Below are 14,206 nucleotides of genomic sequence, written 5' to 3' on the forward strand. Positions count from 1 at the left end.
CTGCCTGAAAACTGGATCATCTCTTCCAGCAGTGGAGGGCACAAGGCCCGCAGTGCAGGTGATCAACTTCTTCCAGTTCCTACAGCTCCCTCAATTCTTCACACTGACTGTCCCCATTTGCACTTGCTTGACAAAACGGCAGCCCAGGCACTGCCTGGATGGCTCTGCCTGGGAGAGGGAACGGCACCAGGAACTGCATCCCTCTTGGCATCAAACTGACACCCACAGCAGCACAGCAGGATGGAATTCTGCTGCACCAAGAATGACTTTTGCTCTCAACTCTGAGAACATTACTCAAAAGAGCCAGAGGGAAGCAGCAAAACCTGAGCTGACCTGCCACATCAAGGACTACAGTCCTCTTTGTAAGATCTTTTGGTCTCCCCACTCCTGCCTGGAGCCTCTTCCCCACTGCACTGCTGAAGTGAACCAGGCCCCAGCTCTCAGCAGGCTGCTCACTGTGTTCCAAACCAATGATGCAGGGGGGTCACAAGCCACCACAAGTTCACCACTTGCAGGAAGAAGGACAGGCAACCCTTTGGAAATTTGTTCCAGCTCAAGCACCAAACCCCAGGCCAACAATTCATGTTATTCCTGCTCCCTTTAGAAAAAGGCCTAGGGCCATGCCTGGCTGCGAGCAGGGAGCATCTCACTATGGGCTGCTGTCCTAGCACTGTTCTCATGTCTAGATGGGCACATCCAGCTCATTAAGCAACACTTCTCCTTTGGAGCTGCAGCCAGGCAGTGTGCTGGATGCACAAGGAAAGACAAGCAGGTGCAGGAAAGGTGTTGGTACCTGGCTGTGAGGGGCACTGCCAACACCTTCTCGCCGACATCATCCACGTCCAGCACCAGCTGCAGGTTGTACTCTCCAACAGTGTTGGAACACAGGGTGACCTGGTAGAAGAGAAAAGAAGTGCAGCAAGGATTTGGTCACTCCCAAAATCTCATCACCCATGTGTGCTGGCCTCCAATTCTTGTTCCATGGTAGACAAAGGGAGGGTTTTGTTTTCATTCTTCTGCTGGTCCATAAGTAGAGCAACAGTCTTTGAGAGTAAAAAAAGCCCTCTGGCAATGTCAGATTTGCTAAGGGGACTAATTTTTCACCTGACTACAATAATATAAATGCAGGAGAAGTCTGTTTCCTTGAATGGAATGAGTCCAGCTTTACAGCAGGAAGCTGAGGGCAAAGTGTGGCCCAGCCCATGCCGGGCAGTTCATGGCTGCAGAGTATTTTCTGTCCCCACTGAAGATCCCTGCACTGAATACAACTCATCTGCTGCCCAGGAGATGAGACCAGGAAGAAAAGAAAACTGCTTTATACAATGATATCTCTCTCTCTAACAGCCACCTTCTGCCCTCATCCTTGCTCTGCCCACTTGCAATCAAATAAATCCTCTCAAAAACACAAGAATGGCTTCAGGACTTGACCATATGGTATGTGATCTCAGCGTATGATTTTGGAAACAAAACAGTGCTCCTTGAGGAACATCCCGAGTAAGCCAGCTAGCAGAGGCCTCACAGCAGTGCAGATCTCTCACTCCCACAATGATCAAAGCTGGCACCAGAGCTAAAGCCCTCCCACACTCCAGTGAAGCTTCAGCCCCATGGGCTGGACTCTTCCCATACCTTGATATCCTGGGATCCCAGGGCACGGACGGTCCCTCTGCAGGGCCTTATGTCAAATTCCCTTGGCCTCCTAAGACCTTGAGCTTCCTTCCTCCAAGACTGGCTACTGCATTTGCATATCTGAGTAGAGCTGTCAACACTGGGCTCTCCCAAGCCATCTCCAGGAATGTAGAGTTGAAAAGATATGGGTGTCAGGGAGGTGTTAAACAGGCAACAGTTCAAGGTGCGAGGAAAACCTAAGAAAATGACACAAATATCCATTTAGGCATCAATATCTCATGATTCCTGGTGTGAATATCCTGGTAGGATAAAATCCTATGCTTGGATTTTACTTCTTTGTTATCTGAACTACAGCTCATTGCAGTGGATCTATGGCTTGGCTGGCCAGCTATGTGCAGAGGAGACATCTTCCAGCCTGCTTACCAAGAGTCATTTAGACCCAGATGGGGAGAAAAACCCAACTGGAGGCACAGCCAGGGCTTCTCCATGCCCATCAACAGTGACTCCAGCAGGGAGGCAAGAGAAGCACAAAAAGGATGTCACAATCTCAAATGCCACTGGGGTAACCGCATGCAGACATCATTCAGCAGCACAGTTAAAAGAAACAAAGATAAAATAGCTGCCCCCAGCTGAAGAAACCCTAGGAATGAAATCAGATTAAGCAGGATGAATCTGCTATTACAGAACCATATTCCTGCCTGGTGCCTTTCTTTATTGTGCCACTTACTAAAAGGGAAACAAGAAGTGGCCAAACAGTGATGCTGACTTTTTATTCCTTTGCTCCTGTTTGATCTCATGATGGCAAAAGGGTACCTGAGGCACCAGCAGCCCTGGAATTAACACCCTGAAGAGGCTGTGGTGGAGGAACACAGGTGATGAATGCTCTTAGGTTCAAGTGCTCCATTTCAGCACCACTCCAACCTCTGAGGCTGTGGTGCCAGCCCAGGGCACACTCACCAAAGGAGACGTCACCGAAGTCGAGGGCGGACACATCGAAATGGAAAGTCGGGCCCATCACGTAGCCCCTGCGAGGACAAAGGCAGGGAGGCAGTGCCTTTGTTAAAGGGAATCACAAAGGGTTCAGGGGTCCTTAGGGAGAGGGTGGATAAAAGCTGCTGCCAGAGCCACCCTGGGTTTCAAATCAACCCAGCACCCTGTGCTCAGCACAGAACCCATGTGGACAGGAGGCAGCCAAAGCAAAATGGTCAGCAGCTGACAGATTAGCTGGGACAGGCCTTGGAGCTGAAGTCTTTTACTTCTCCTATCATCACTTTTCTTATTTTTTTCCCACCTCTACCCTTTGCTGAGTGAGGATTGTATCCTTTGCCATGGCACCAGCCCAGGGGATGGTGCCCAAGTCCTTGGGACAGTTCCTGCTGCACAGTTCCCTGACTCCCACATCAGCCCTTGCCTGGCTGTGCAAAGGAGGCACCAGAGCACTCTGTGCACAGGAGTTGGGAGCACAGCTTGTCCCCACAGCATGGATGGCAGAGGTGAGGTGAGGCTGCTGCTGCCCATCTGGCATGGATTATTAACAGAACTTTTTACAAACACTGCTGCTGGTGCAGAATCACCCAGGCTGGCCCATCTCCAAAGCCCTGGAGGCTTTGCTGGCTGTTCAGGTGGGACATCCCAGAGCAGCTACTGCCCAAAGCTGATCCATCCCACTGCCTGCCATGGCCCAAGGCAGAGGGAGATCCTTGCAGGGAGGAGTCACTCCAGCTCCTGGGTACCACACAGGCCAGCAGGCACCCCCACACTAAAGGGATGCCAGAGCCAGAGCCAAGATTAAGACCTCAGGCAACACCTCTTTTCTCTGCTCCACCACAAAATAAGGTAGATGGGAGATGATTACCCAGAGACAGCTACAGATGTGCCCACCAAGCTCCCAAAGCCCTCCTCACCTGATAGTGAAGGTCACAGGCTCAGGGGATTCAGACACATTGAAACAGAATTCTTCCTCAAACTGCCCCAGGATGGTGGGACAGAAGGAGACACTGATGGCCTGGAGTGTGGAGGGTGCCACGATGCCCTCCTGGGGCTGGAAGGTGAAGCAGGAGCCCATGGCTGTGCTTGGAGGGATGAGTTTGAAGGGAGCCTCAATAGGCCCATTGTTGAACAGGACCGCCTGCAGCAGCAGCAGAAAAGCAAAGTGGAAATACATGAGGAATCTTCCTTTCTTACAGAAGTCTGAGTCACTTTCAAATTAAACTATTAACACCTGTAAGAGACAGAAGATGCCCTGTGCTGCTGCATGGTAGAAGCAAAAAAATACAACTTTGAAATACAACTTTGCATAGCTTTGGGTTTTTCATGCAAAGCACTGACAGCTTCACATAACCAGAGTCACTCTGGGGTTTTCCCACTGGCAGAGACGGTCCACTTAGACCTACAGCACAGAGGGGCTGCTCAGCATCACCGAGTTCATTCACAGCTGGCCCCAAGAGCAGCACTGGGCATCCCAGCATTACCAGTGACATCGCCACAGTGATTTCTAATGTGCCCAACCCCACCATGGGCAGGGCACATTCAGCTTCCATTGCAGCCCAACCTGTTTGCAGCAGGAGTGGGAGAAACCAGAAGCAAAGATGTAGAAAGTTCCTTTGCTTCCTTCCCAGAAACACTTTGCCCTTTCTAGAGCCAGAGGCTGAAGTGTGCTGAGGGACTGGTCAGCAAGGGAAAGCACTGCCAAGTGCTGTGACCAGTGCTAGGGTGGGTGGCTTTCCTCTGACTCCCACGAATATGCAGGAGGGACATGACTGAAAACTGTTTGCAATGGGCTTGAACTCAAATGCGGCCAGTTTGTTCCCGCTGCCTTTGGACAGCCTGAGCACAAAGGTGACTTGTGTCTGGGACTGGAACAAAAGCCTCTGAACATGCAGCTTTTTGACCCAGTGTTGGTTTCATGTGTCACGCGGTTTTGCAGGAAGCCTCCCAGCTGATCTCCAAAGAAGACTGCCCAAAAGAAGGGACTGGGGTTTCACAAACAACAGACACACCTTTCAGACCTCACCCAAAAGATCGAAATTCCAAGAAACCCCACAAAATGGACTAGTATCACAACTACCCAAATTGCCAGGAATTCCACAGGGCTCACTGCTACCCTAGGAGCCACCAGGATCCCAGCCCTGCTGCTCACCTCATATCTGTGGGTTACTCTGACAAAAACCTCCCCGATGTTCAGCTCCGCAAACTGGAAATGGAGCCGGGGCCCGAGGCCTTCCCCTGTGAGGAGCAGGGGCATCCTCTTCTCACGGCCTGGGGAGAGATTTCTATTTCAGTACAGTAATTCCTTCTGCTATCCTGCATTTTCCAGGCTGCCTTAGTGCTAGTCCCTGACTCTGAGCTGCATGATGTCCCAGGAGAAGATATGGACCCTTCTCTTCCCTCAGGAGATGCAGTACATCCATAGAGACCACCCTTTCTTCTACGTCTATGTTGAGAGTGAAACTTTAGGAAATGCCAGAAATTTTGTTCTTCCTCCTTCTGGGTGCAACCTCAGAGTGTTTTTCCCAAGGGAGGAGGAGCACACTAAATACAGGCAGCATTCAGAACAGCTGAGAGGGAAAAAAATCAAAAGAGAGGAGATGCCCTGGAAGCTGCAGGGACAGTGGGCATGTGCCAGCACTGCCCTGCTGACCACACACCCTTCCCAGCAATGACACAGGAGCCCAGTGACCTGGGGCAGTATTTGCACCTCGCCTTCACTGCACTGAGAGAGGCAGGGGAAGCAGCTGTACCTGAGATGTCACAGTAAACTGTTCGCTTATAGACCCGGGCTTCCTGGGGCTTGAAGAACACGCTGACTTCAGCCGAGCAATTTGGCCTGATCTCACCCTCCTAAAGCAGAAGGAAACAGCAAAACATTTCTCTTCAGACATCACATTTTGGTTCTCAACCACAGTCCTGTAAGCCGTTATTTAGAGCATCAGTGACAAGCAAGGAGTGAGTAACACTCATCAATAACACTGACAACAGAATTTGCAAGCTTTAGTCAGGCTCCTGCTGCCTGCCAGGAGCCCACAGGGCAGAAATGCTTTTTGCCACCAGATCTCTGATCTCACTAGAATCCCAATGACTTCTCTCTTGGCACACAAAGCCAGCTGAGGCAGGGATCAGTCAAGTGACCTTACTCAGGGATGAGGAGGAAGAGAAGGAAGACAAGCAGGAAGGCAGGTTCTCAGCCAGCATTTACCTTCGGCTCAAGGGAGAAAACGTCATCATGGAACAGGATGCCATCTTCTCTGATCTTTGCCACCTCACTTTGGAAGCTGTGGGTCAGAAGAGCAAGGTGTTCTTGGCAAGTGATGTCCACTCTGCGCTCCTTCAGAAAATCATACAACTTCTCCTTTTGCTGCCGAAATATCCTGGGATACTGCCTGCAGGCATAGGAAAGACAAACCACAAACCCAGCAGGCTGTTTAATAAGCCACATCTTTGCAGAGAGAAGTGGAAGTGCAGGAGCAGCTCTGCAGCAAAGGGCTGACCCTGAGCCCAAATGGATCAGAGAGTCAGTTGTTCACTCCACATTTGCAAGCTCAGGAGAGGTTTCCAAAGCCAGCAGCCCTCAAGAGAACCTCGTGGCTCAAAGCCTCTGCCACAGCTGAGGCAGAATCCACCAGCCACCTCAGGCAGCTTTTCCTGACACACAACTGTTTGGGGAGCCAGGTAGAGATGGGATGGTTTGCTTACCCTAAGCCATTCAACAGCACCAGTATCTCCTGAAGCCATATGTTAGTTTTACCCTTGGGCAAGCTATGTCACTGAAATGGATCTTTCAAACCTACCTCAGCTCCAGATGATGCTCCTCTTCCTCAGTATCAACAGCCTTCCACTGGAAGCGGGCTGTGATATCGCTCTGGTTGTGGATGCGCACGGTTGCACGGTTTGACATGCCGATGTACGTCTTCTCGAGGCTCACAGTATTCCTGCCCAGCCTGATGGGGACATCCACAGCTCTTCCATGAAGGCTTGTGTGGGTCTCTTCACCTGGAACAAGCAAAGGGGAGTCTTTGCTCAGCTCACTGGCTGATGGAAGCACAAGGAGCAGAGCAAACCACAGGCAGCAGAAGAAAGTGGCACAGCTTTTAGCTGAATGAGCAGTTCCATGGATCAGTACATGTATCACAAGCTGAGAGCTGCATGTGCCCAGCATGAGGATCTCCTGGACAACCTGCCAGCATTTCACCCTCTAGAACAGACCCCTAGCAAAGGCTCCCTCATTTCCAGAGCTTTCAAACCTTCATTATTCCCAGCCAGCTCCTGGGATTCATCTGGGCTCAGACTTCAAGCTCACCATTCCTGTTGCAGATGAGTTTTTCCCAGGCGAAATGCAAACAACAAATATCACACACGCTCTCTAGAAATGGCATTTACATTGAGCTCTACAAGGATCAAGATGACAAACTACATGACTACAAACTAGATGACTAGAAAATGAACACCATGAAAACTATCATCATCTCCCTCTTTAAACCCACGGCCACACCAGCCTTTCTGCTTAGAAAGGGCTCTGCTCTGAGGGATGCACAAGTGCCCCGTGCAGTGCCCAGCACTCACCTGTGTCGTAGTGCACGACAAGGGACCCGGAATGGTCCCCAGTCTTCAGTGGCTGAAATTCCACTGTCACCTGCATGGCACCACCGACATCCAGAGTTCCCGTGGCCGGAATGACAGAGAAAGGGCTGCAACACAGAGATAGCAGGACTCTTGGTGGACATTTGGGGATGTTACCCCTTTTGCAGTCCAGTTCACTTCTGCTCACTTGTGCAAGCAAAGAGAAAACCAACCACAGTCAGCAGAAGACAGAACAGACAGGGTCAGAAACAGCTACTGACTCTAGAGTGAGGAGATCCAGTCCTCACAAGAGCCTGTGACCTCATCTCCCCCATACTCTCTGCAATTAGGCTCAACAGTCATTTGCATCTGGCTTACTTTCATCAGGCATCAGCTCTCCTTACTGACAGGGCTGGGCAAAAGTATGGCCACGATTACACCAAGGACCAAGTACTCCTGACATAATTTAGAAACAGAGCTGACAAGTGAGCAAAGCTGCCAATTTTGTCACCAAGTCTCTCAAAGCACCATTCATCTGCACTTTTGGTAAATGCTGTGTTCAAGGAGACTGGTTTCAGCTGAACTGGTTTCCTTGCAGATACGATGTCAAAAATGCATTACTCTCTCCAGTTCAGCCAACAGGAGAAACAGTGATTGTCTCCTGAGACTGACAGGAACAGCACAGGCTGCCCACAACACAGCTCACATGAGGCATCTGATGCAGGGACCACTGGAAAGCCTCGTGCCTGTGGCCCCCCAGAGAATGGCTCTGTTTGCTGACAGTGCTGAGTCAGCATTTCAGAAGCTGCTTGTGCTCAGGAGGGTGCAAGCCAGCTACCAACATGTTCCAGCACCCCCCAGGAAATCTGGGACAGAGAAAGCTCAAAGGCTGCATCCTGCTAAGAACACCGAAAGCAAGAGCAGCTGCCATCCATCCTGCTCACTTCCAGCCAGGGCTGCAGGGCAGCAGCTCTGATGCTCTGCTTCCTTTTGTTGCTCTTTCCCAACTCTGCTATCACCCAAAGGTGACATCCTTTGCACAAGGAGAGATGAGCTGCCTCACCTCTGGGTGCTCAGCTGGTAACGAGCTACCCGGTTACCGACATTGCGAACCAGCAGAGTCTTCTCGCTGCTGTACTTGACCGGACACGTGGAGAAGTCCAGCTGGTCAGGGAAGTCCAGGATGGCTCGGGGACCAATGGCCCGAATTGGCACAATGAACTCTTCCCTTTCAGTGGTGCAGAGGAGCTTGTGGAAGTAATCCTGTGGGGAAAAGAAACTGTCTCAGCACAGAGCATTCATCCCCATCTTAAACATGGGCAAAGTATCTCCCAGTTCCAGATCCTGTGCAACTCCACTGAAACCAGAACAGGCCCTCAAAACCCAGGCCAGATGCCCTGAATCCAGCCCTGCAGGTCCACTTTCCACTGAAGACACCAATCTCTTGGGACCTCCAGACTCACTTTGTTCTGCCCAGGGGTGAAGAGGACGCGGACAATTGCGTAGAGGCCCGGTGGCACCTTGCAGCACACGTCATTGGGGCCCACCAGCTGGAAATAAGGTGAGCTCTCCAACGTGACCTTCACCAAGTGAGGAACCTGCAGGACAGACATGGAATGATGGTTTTGCCACTTGTGGAGACAGGTGGACATGCCCTGGTGCCATCCTTAACCACCCTTCTCTGCTCTCCTCTCCCAGCGCAGCGTTAAACCTCCACGTCCCAGCACTTACCTTGTCCCTGTTCCTCAGAACCACCGGCACTTCATAGACCTCACCAGGGGTGTAGTTCTGAAACACCACCTCTGGTGGGCAAGGCTGAAATGAGCTCTGCTCTGGCTCAGCTGCCAAGAACTGCAAGGAGAGGCCAGACACAAGAGAGACAGGTTCAGCTGCTGGGAGGAAGATTCTGATCTGATCCCCAGTGAAGTACAGACTCTGGGTGAGCACGTCTCCCCAGCCCACGCTGGGCAAACAGTGGCTCTTCCACCTCTGCCCTGGGCTGATCAAAAGCTCCTGGACCACGCTGAGCAGGCTCAAGCCTTGCTGCTCTTTTGGCATTCTCCTCAATTATCACATCAAACAGCAAGGCCAGGGAAAGGCTACCTTGTGATGAGAGCTCTCATGCTTGTCTTGAGGCTGGACAATCTGAGGCAGACTCAGCTTCTTAGCTTTGGCCAGCCTCTGCTTGGTGCTGAGAGATACCTCCTCCTGGAAGGCAGAGGGAGTCAGCTGAAAGGCAAAAAAACAGCAAGAGTCTCAGAAATGCCCATGTTCTTGTTCACTTACTACTGATGAATAATTTGTGATCACAGCCACCAGGACAGTTCTGGAAGCCCTGGAAGTTACCTGCTGAAATACTTAGCACCAAGAAATTAATTATACAGAGTGCAATACACACACTCCAACCACATGGCTGTGTCCCATTAGTCTCTCCATGATTTGATGTGACATGTTTGGGGATTTCTGCTCTTTGGGCATTTGTTTCCTCCTATGTTTCATTGGATTGAGGCAGTGACCTTCCCAGAGAGTGGGGAGGAGCTCTCAGAACTGCCTGAACTCCATCCCTGCACAGCACTCCAAACTCACAGCGAGGAGACAGCGCTGCTGGCTCAGTCCAAGAGAAGCAAGAAAGAAAAGCTGTGCCAAGAGTGAGGTGCACAGGAATGTGTCCATGTTTTTGTTCTTCTGTTAATTAGCATTTGTTTTCTCTGCCTGGGCTGACAGAGCCCCCCACAGCAGAAAACAGAGGGATCTCCTTGCCAGAGCCTCAGCACTGGGGCACCTTCAGCCAAGTGAGCTCCAGACAGCAAGGGACCTTGGTGGCCCTGACTGCAGTGCTGCCTGCAGGGCTGGAGCTGTGCCCACCCAGGAGCTGAGAGAGAACAGCTGCTTTGGAAGCTCTTCTGGCTGGGACCAGCCGTGGCTCTCAAGGCTTTGGGCAGAGTTTGAGCTCTCCCCCTCACATGCCCAGGTGCCCAAGGGCAGGTTGGTCAGAGCAGCACAGGGCAGTGCCCAGCCTGACAGAAGGAATTCCTGTGGCAAAGGGCAGGCACAGAAGCACATGCTGAGGGCTTCAGCTGCACATTGGATTCACTTGGCTCCCGTGGCACAGCCAGGCAAGGCGCTGGCTGTCCCTGAAACATCACACAGTGTTCCCTACTGCACCAGGACAGCCCCACCAACAGCAGCACGGCACAAAGAGCTGGGCAGGGGCTCTGCAGCTTCACAGCGCTGCTGGACAACAGGGGCAGGGACACCAGGGACACCAGGGCACTTGCCAGCCTGAGCACAGCCCCAGAGCCTACTCACAGTGTTAGGCTTCAGTCTGTCCCTGAGCAAAAGACGAGGTGTTGGTGTCCTTCCCGAGAATCCAGACGCCATTCTGAAGGGAGGATGTTGCAGATGAGCGACAAGGCCTCAACAAAACTGGAAAGAACAACAATGCAACTCTGAAAATCTAGAACCCAATTCATGGCAGACTCAAGGGCTTTACTGGTGCTGAAGATTTTATATGATTTGAAAGTAGCTAAATGCTTGTTTGGCATAAGTAGCTAGTATTGTTAGGCCTCTAGCTGGACTTTATTTGGACTAGATGATTACCTTGTGCAATTCAAAGATGGATAATACTGAAACCTGGAGCTAAAGTGCTAAACATTAATAATACTTAGAACAGACAAAGCTGTAGCTTAAATATTATTTAAGAACAGCTTGAGTGGACCTCCTCTTCTTTAGGCTAAACAACCCCTGCTCTCTCAGCTGCTCCTCACTGGACTTGGGAGAGACTGCAATGTTATGGCTCATGGCTTAAATATTGCTATAAAGGACTTTTTGCCCATTGTGACAAAACTGAATAAAGAAGCTGAGACCACCCAAGCCCACCCTTCCCTGAGGGACTGTGAGTTCAGCCCCGCAAGGGAACTTGAGACGAGATAAAGGTGACACTATTGTCCTATTAGCTCAGGTCTGGGGACAAGTGAGTAAGGCTGAGGGAGAAAAATATATCCACAACAAAGCCAAAGCCAGCAGCTGTCCTGAAAATCAGCTCTGTCTGCCTTCAGGCTGGGCAAGTCATAGCCACAGACTCCTCTGCTGAGGCCAGGTTTGCACACAAACCTCCCATCAACAGAGGGGCAGGAGGGAATTTTGGGTGTGTGGCGCAACCTCTGGTAAGGGGCAGTGGACACCCATCCTCCCTCACACAAACTGGCTCAGCTCTAAAACCCCCCACCCCCAGAAGGCCACATCCAGGGGACATTCCCATCAGGGGCAGCTCAGGGGGTGTCATAACCCATCAAGGACCCCCAAAGTGCCCCCAGAGCCATTCCTGAGCCCTTGCACCAGATGACTGCATGGCATGCAAAGTAACACAACAGATCTGAAAATCCACAACCCAATTCACAGCAGACTCAAAGGATATACTGGTGCTAAAGATTTTAGATTATTCAAAACTAGCAAGAGACAGAGCCAAACTTGTCCCACCCCAGGGAGGCACCTGGGCAGTCCCACCTTGCCCAAATCTGCGTTAATCCATTGCACTCTTACATTTTGCAAGACCTCACCACAGAAAAGACCAGAAGAGGACTGGATGGGATGGGATGGGATCCATGGAATGGTGAAATTTTCTACTAAATCTGTCTCTGTCACTCTCTTTCTTCCCCCCTTCCCAGACCCCTCCCTCCCCCCTCCTTTTTCTATTTCTTTCTCCCTCTCTCTTCCTCACATTTACTGTTACACAAAATCCAGACTATTGACTTTGGCATATGGTCTCATTTTGCACCTTAATTCAGGGAACATCTCCTTAATGATTTTAATAACCAGATCATAACAACCCACTGAAACTTGAACAGAACTCATTCACCTATAAGTAGTTTAAATAAATACTATAGGGAAAAATGTATAGACTAGTATATTTAGGAAATGTTGTATTTCTTCAGTGAGAAAAAGCACCATCAGTAGACCATCTATTGCTCATCCCCTCAGCTGTGCATGCCACTGAACTGGAGACTGGCTTTATCCCATCCTGTATTTCCCTTTGGCATTCTCTTTCAGAGCACAGATGGGACAAAACCAGAAAGTAAAACTTGAGCCAATCTTTACCTTCAAACGAAATTCAGGACTCCCTGGCAGAAACCAATGTTCTGCGAGTTCAGGACTCCCTGGCAGAAACCAATGTTCTGCGAGTTCAGGACTCCCTCACAGAAACCAATGTGCTGCGAATTTAGGAGTCCCTCGCAAAGACCAATGCTTTGCGAGTTCAGGAGTTGCTCGCAGAGACCAAATCTCCGCGAACTCTCAGCACTCGCTCACAGAAAACAACGATCTGCGAACAATGCACTTGCCAATCGCCGAGTGCAGCCGTCCGAACGCGCCGAGGCTGCGAACGAGCAGCCGGGGCCGAGCTCTGGCGCTGAGGCCGCGGCGCCGTCACAGACGCTGCGTTCCCGGCGCGGTTACCGGGCAACCTCGGCACCGAGCGCGGGGCCGGGCCGGGGGGATTGCCAAAGGACATTGGCACTTTCCCTACTTTTTATATTTATAAAAGTTTAAAATGTGGTGATAAAGGCACCTGTGGCAGGTCTATACACTGCTCTTTGCATAGCATCATTATTCTATCCTGCCTGGAGCCCCAGGAGGGGCTGAGGCAGCTGCAAAGGGGCTCAGCCTGGAGAAATGGAGGCTCGGGGGCCCTTCTGGCTCTGCACAACTCCCTGCCAGGAGGGGACAGCCGGGGGTCGGGCTGTGCTCCCAGGAACAGGCACAGGAGCAGAGGGAACGGCCTCAGGCTGGGCCAGGGCAGGCTCAGGGTGGGCTCCAGCAGGAATTTCCCCATGGAAAGGCTGCTCAGGCCTTGGCAGGGGCTGCCCAGGGAGCTTGGCAGTGCCCATCCCTGCAGGTGTCCCAGGAAGGGCTGGAGGTGGCACTCAGGGCTCTGGGCTGGGGACAAGGTGGGCATTGGGCACAGCTGGGACTCCATGGGCTCACAGAGCTTTCCCAACCTTGATGATTCTATGAGTCAGTGATTCTGTGAAGGGATGATTCAACATAGATTTTAACTCTAAATCTATCATACACAAATATTACAAAGGTCAAACTTCACATGAAAGAAATTTAAGATTATTCTTTAAGATTGAAAGAAACATCTATCAATGTTGCATACAGGTAAAGCCCTATAAAATAAGAGCCTTGTTCCCTTGTAAAATGATGGCTCGGGCCTGCTACTTTGGCTAAGCACAGCTAACAGCTAGCCTGACAAGTTCCTGTGAGAAAGGAATTTGCACCTGTGAAAAGAAAGACTTCTACCCACACCTGCTATCCAGGAGACAAGAATGTAAACCTCATTAGAGAGGAAAGTTTCTCACTGACACCTATGTTAGCATCTACTAACCAATGAACTGAATTGCAGTAAGTTACTAACAAATTAAAATGAAACACAATGCCTTTAGAAAACCACATAAATGTGAGCTGTGAAGAATAAAATCGAGCTGTTGCAAATGAAGAAATAGATATCTTGCCCATCTCTACAGCCACATATAAAGACAGCATTACATGAACTGCCCTTGGGTTTAACATCTTCAGTGAAAAATCAAACTGGGCCACAGTTATTGGTTCAAGTTTCCTTGTCCTTGAAGATAATTCAAAAGACTTTATAGATATATTAAGGCTTATGTAAACTAAAACCTTCATGTTAACATGTAGAGATATATTCTGATTATCATTATTGACAGGCCAATGGAAGAGAAAAAATAATCACATTTGGTAGGCTGACTTCTTCCCTCTAATGCCTGGCATTTCTGGCTGAGATGCCAGACTCATGACCACACTGCTTCTTTTCCAATTAAAGATGATGCAGAGTTGGGAGAAAAGCTGTGCCTCCAATCAGGCCTAGCCTTGTCCACATCTAGTAAAACTGGTATTTCTGAGTTTGAAGTTTCTCAAAAGACAGATCTTTGCCTTGGAAATGCAACTCTCAGTCAGTGACTTTGTTGGCAGAAGGTGAAACAAAATGCAGCCTGTGTGTTTTCTG

At 50.4% G+C, this 14,206-nt stretch overlaps 1 protein-coding gene across 2 annotated transcripts in view; it reads right to left on the reverse strand.

Moving 5' to 3' along the window:
* Positions 1-12,566, reverse strand: part of LOC135279443 (hydrocephalus-inducing protein homolog) — a 28,562-nt gene extending 15,996 nt beyond the window's left edge. The window contains exons 1-15 of one of the 2 annotated variants that reach the window (XM_064386833.1): positions 12,280-12,566; positions 10,492-10,564; positions 9,286-9,411; positions 8,914-9,033; positions 8,646-8,780; positions 8,246-8,445; positions 7,186-7,310; positions 6,414-6,615; positions 5,822-6,005; positions 5,367-5,466; positions 4,766-4,884; positions 3,531-3,754; positions 2,584-2,651; positions 1,627-1,862; positions 794-894 (exon numbers count right to left, since the gene is read on the reverse strand). In XM_064386833.1, the coding sequence (XP_064242903.1) occupies positions 794-894; positions 1,627-1,862; positions 2,584-2,651; positions 3,531-3,754; positions 4,766-4,884; positions 5,367-5,466; positions 5,822-6,005; positions 6,414-6,615; positions 7,186-7,310; positions 8,246-8,445; positions 8,646-8,780; positions 8,914-9,033; positions 9,286-9,411; positions 10,492-10,563 (2,012 nt within the window). In that variant the 5' untranslated portion in view covers position 10,564; positions 12,280-12,566. Of the gene's footprint in view, positions 1-793; positions 895-1,626; positions 1,863-2,583; positions 2,652-3,530; positions 3,755-4,765; positions 4,885-5,366; positions 5,467-5,821; positions 6,006-6,413; positions 6,616-7,185; positions 7,311-8,245; positions 8,446-8,645; positions 8,781-8,913; positions 9,034-9,285; positions 9,412-10,491; positions 10,609-12,279 lie in introns of both variants that reach the window. The other variant, XM_064386832.1, reaches the window with a different exon arrangement.
* Positions 12,567-14,206: the final 1,640 nt, after the last annotated feature.

The sequence above is a fragment of the Passer domesticus genome, chromosome 12 (assembly GCF_036417665.1).
Source record: "Passer domesticus isolate bPasDom1 chromosome 12, bPasDom1.hap1, whole genome shotgun sequence".
Classification (NCBI taxonomy): domain Eukaryota; kingdom Metazoa; phylum Chordata; class Aves; order Passeriformes; family Passeridae; genus Passer; species Passer domesticus.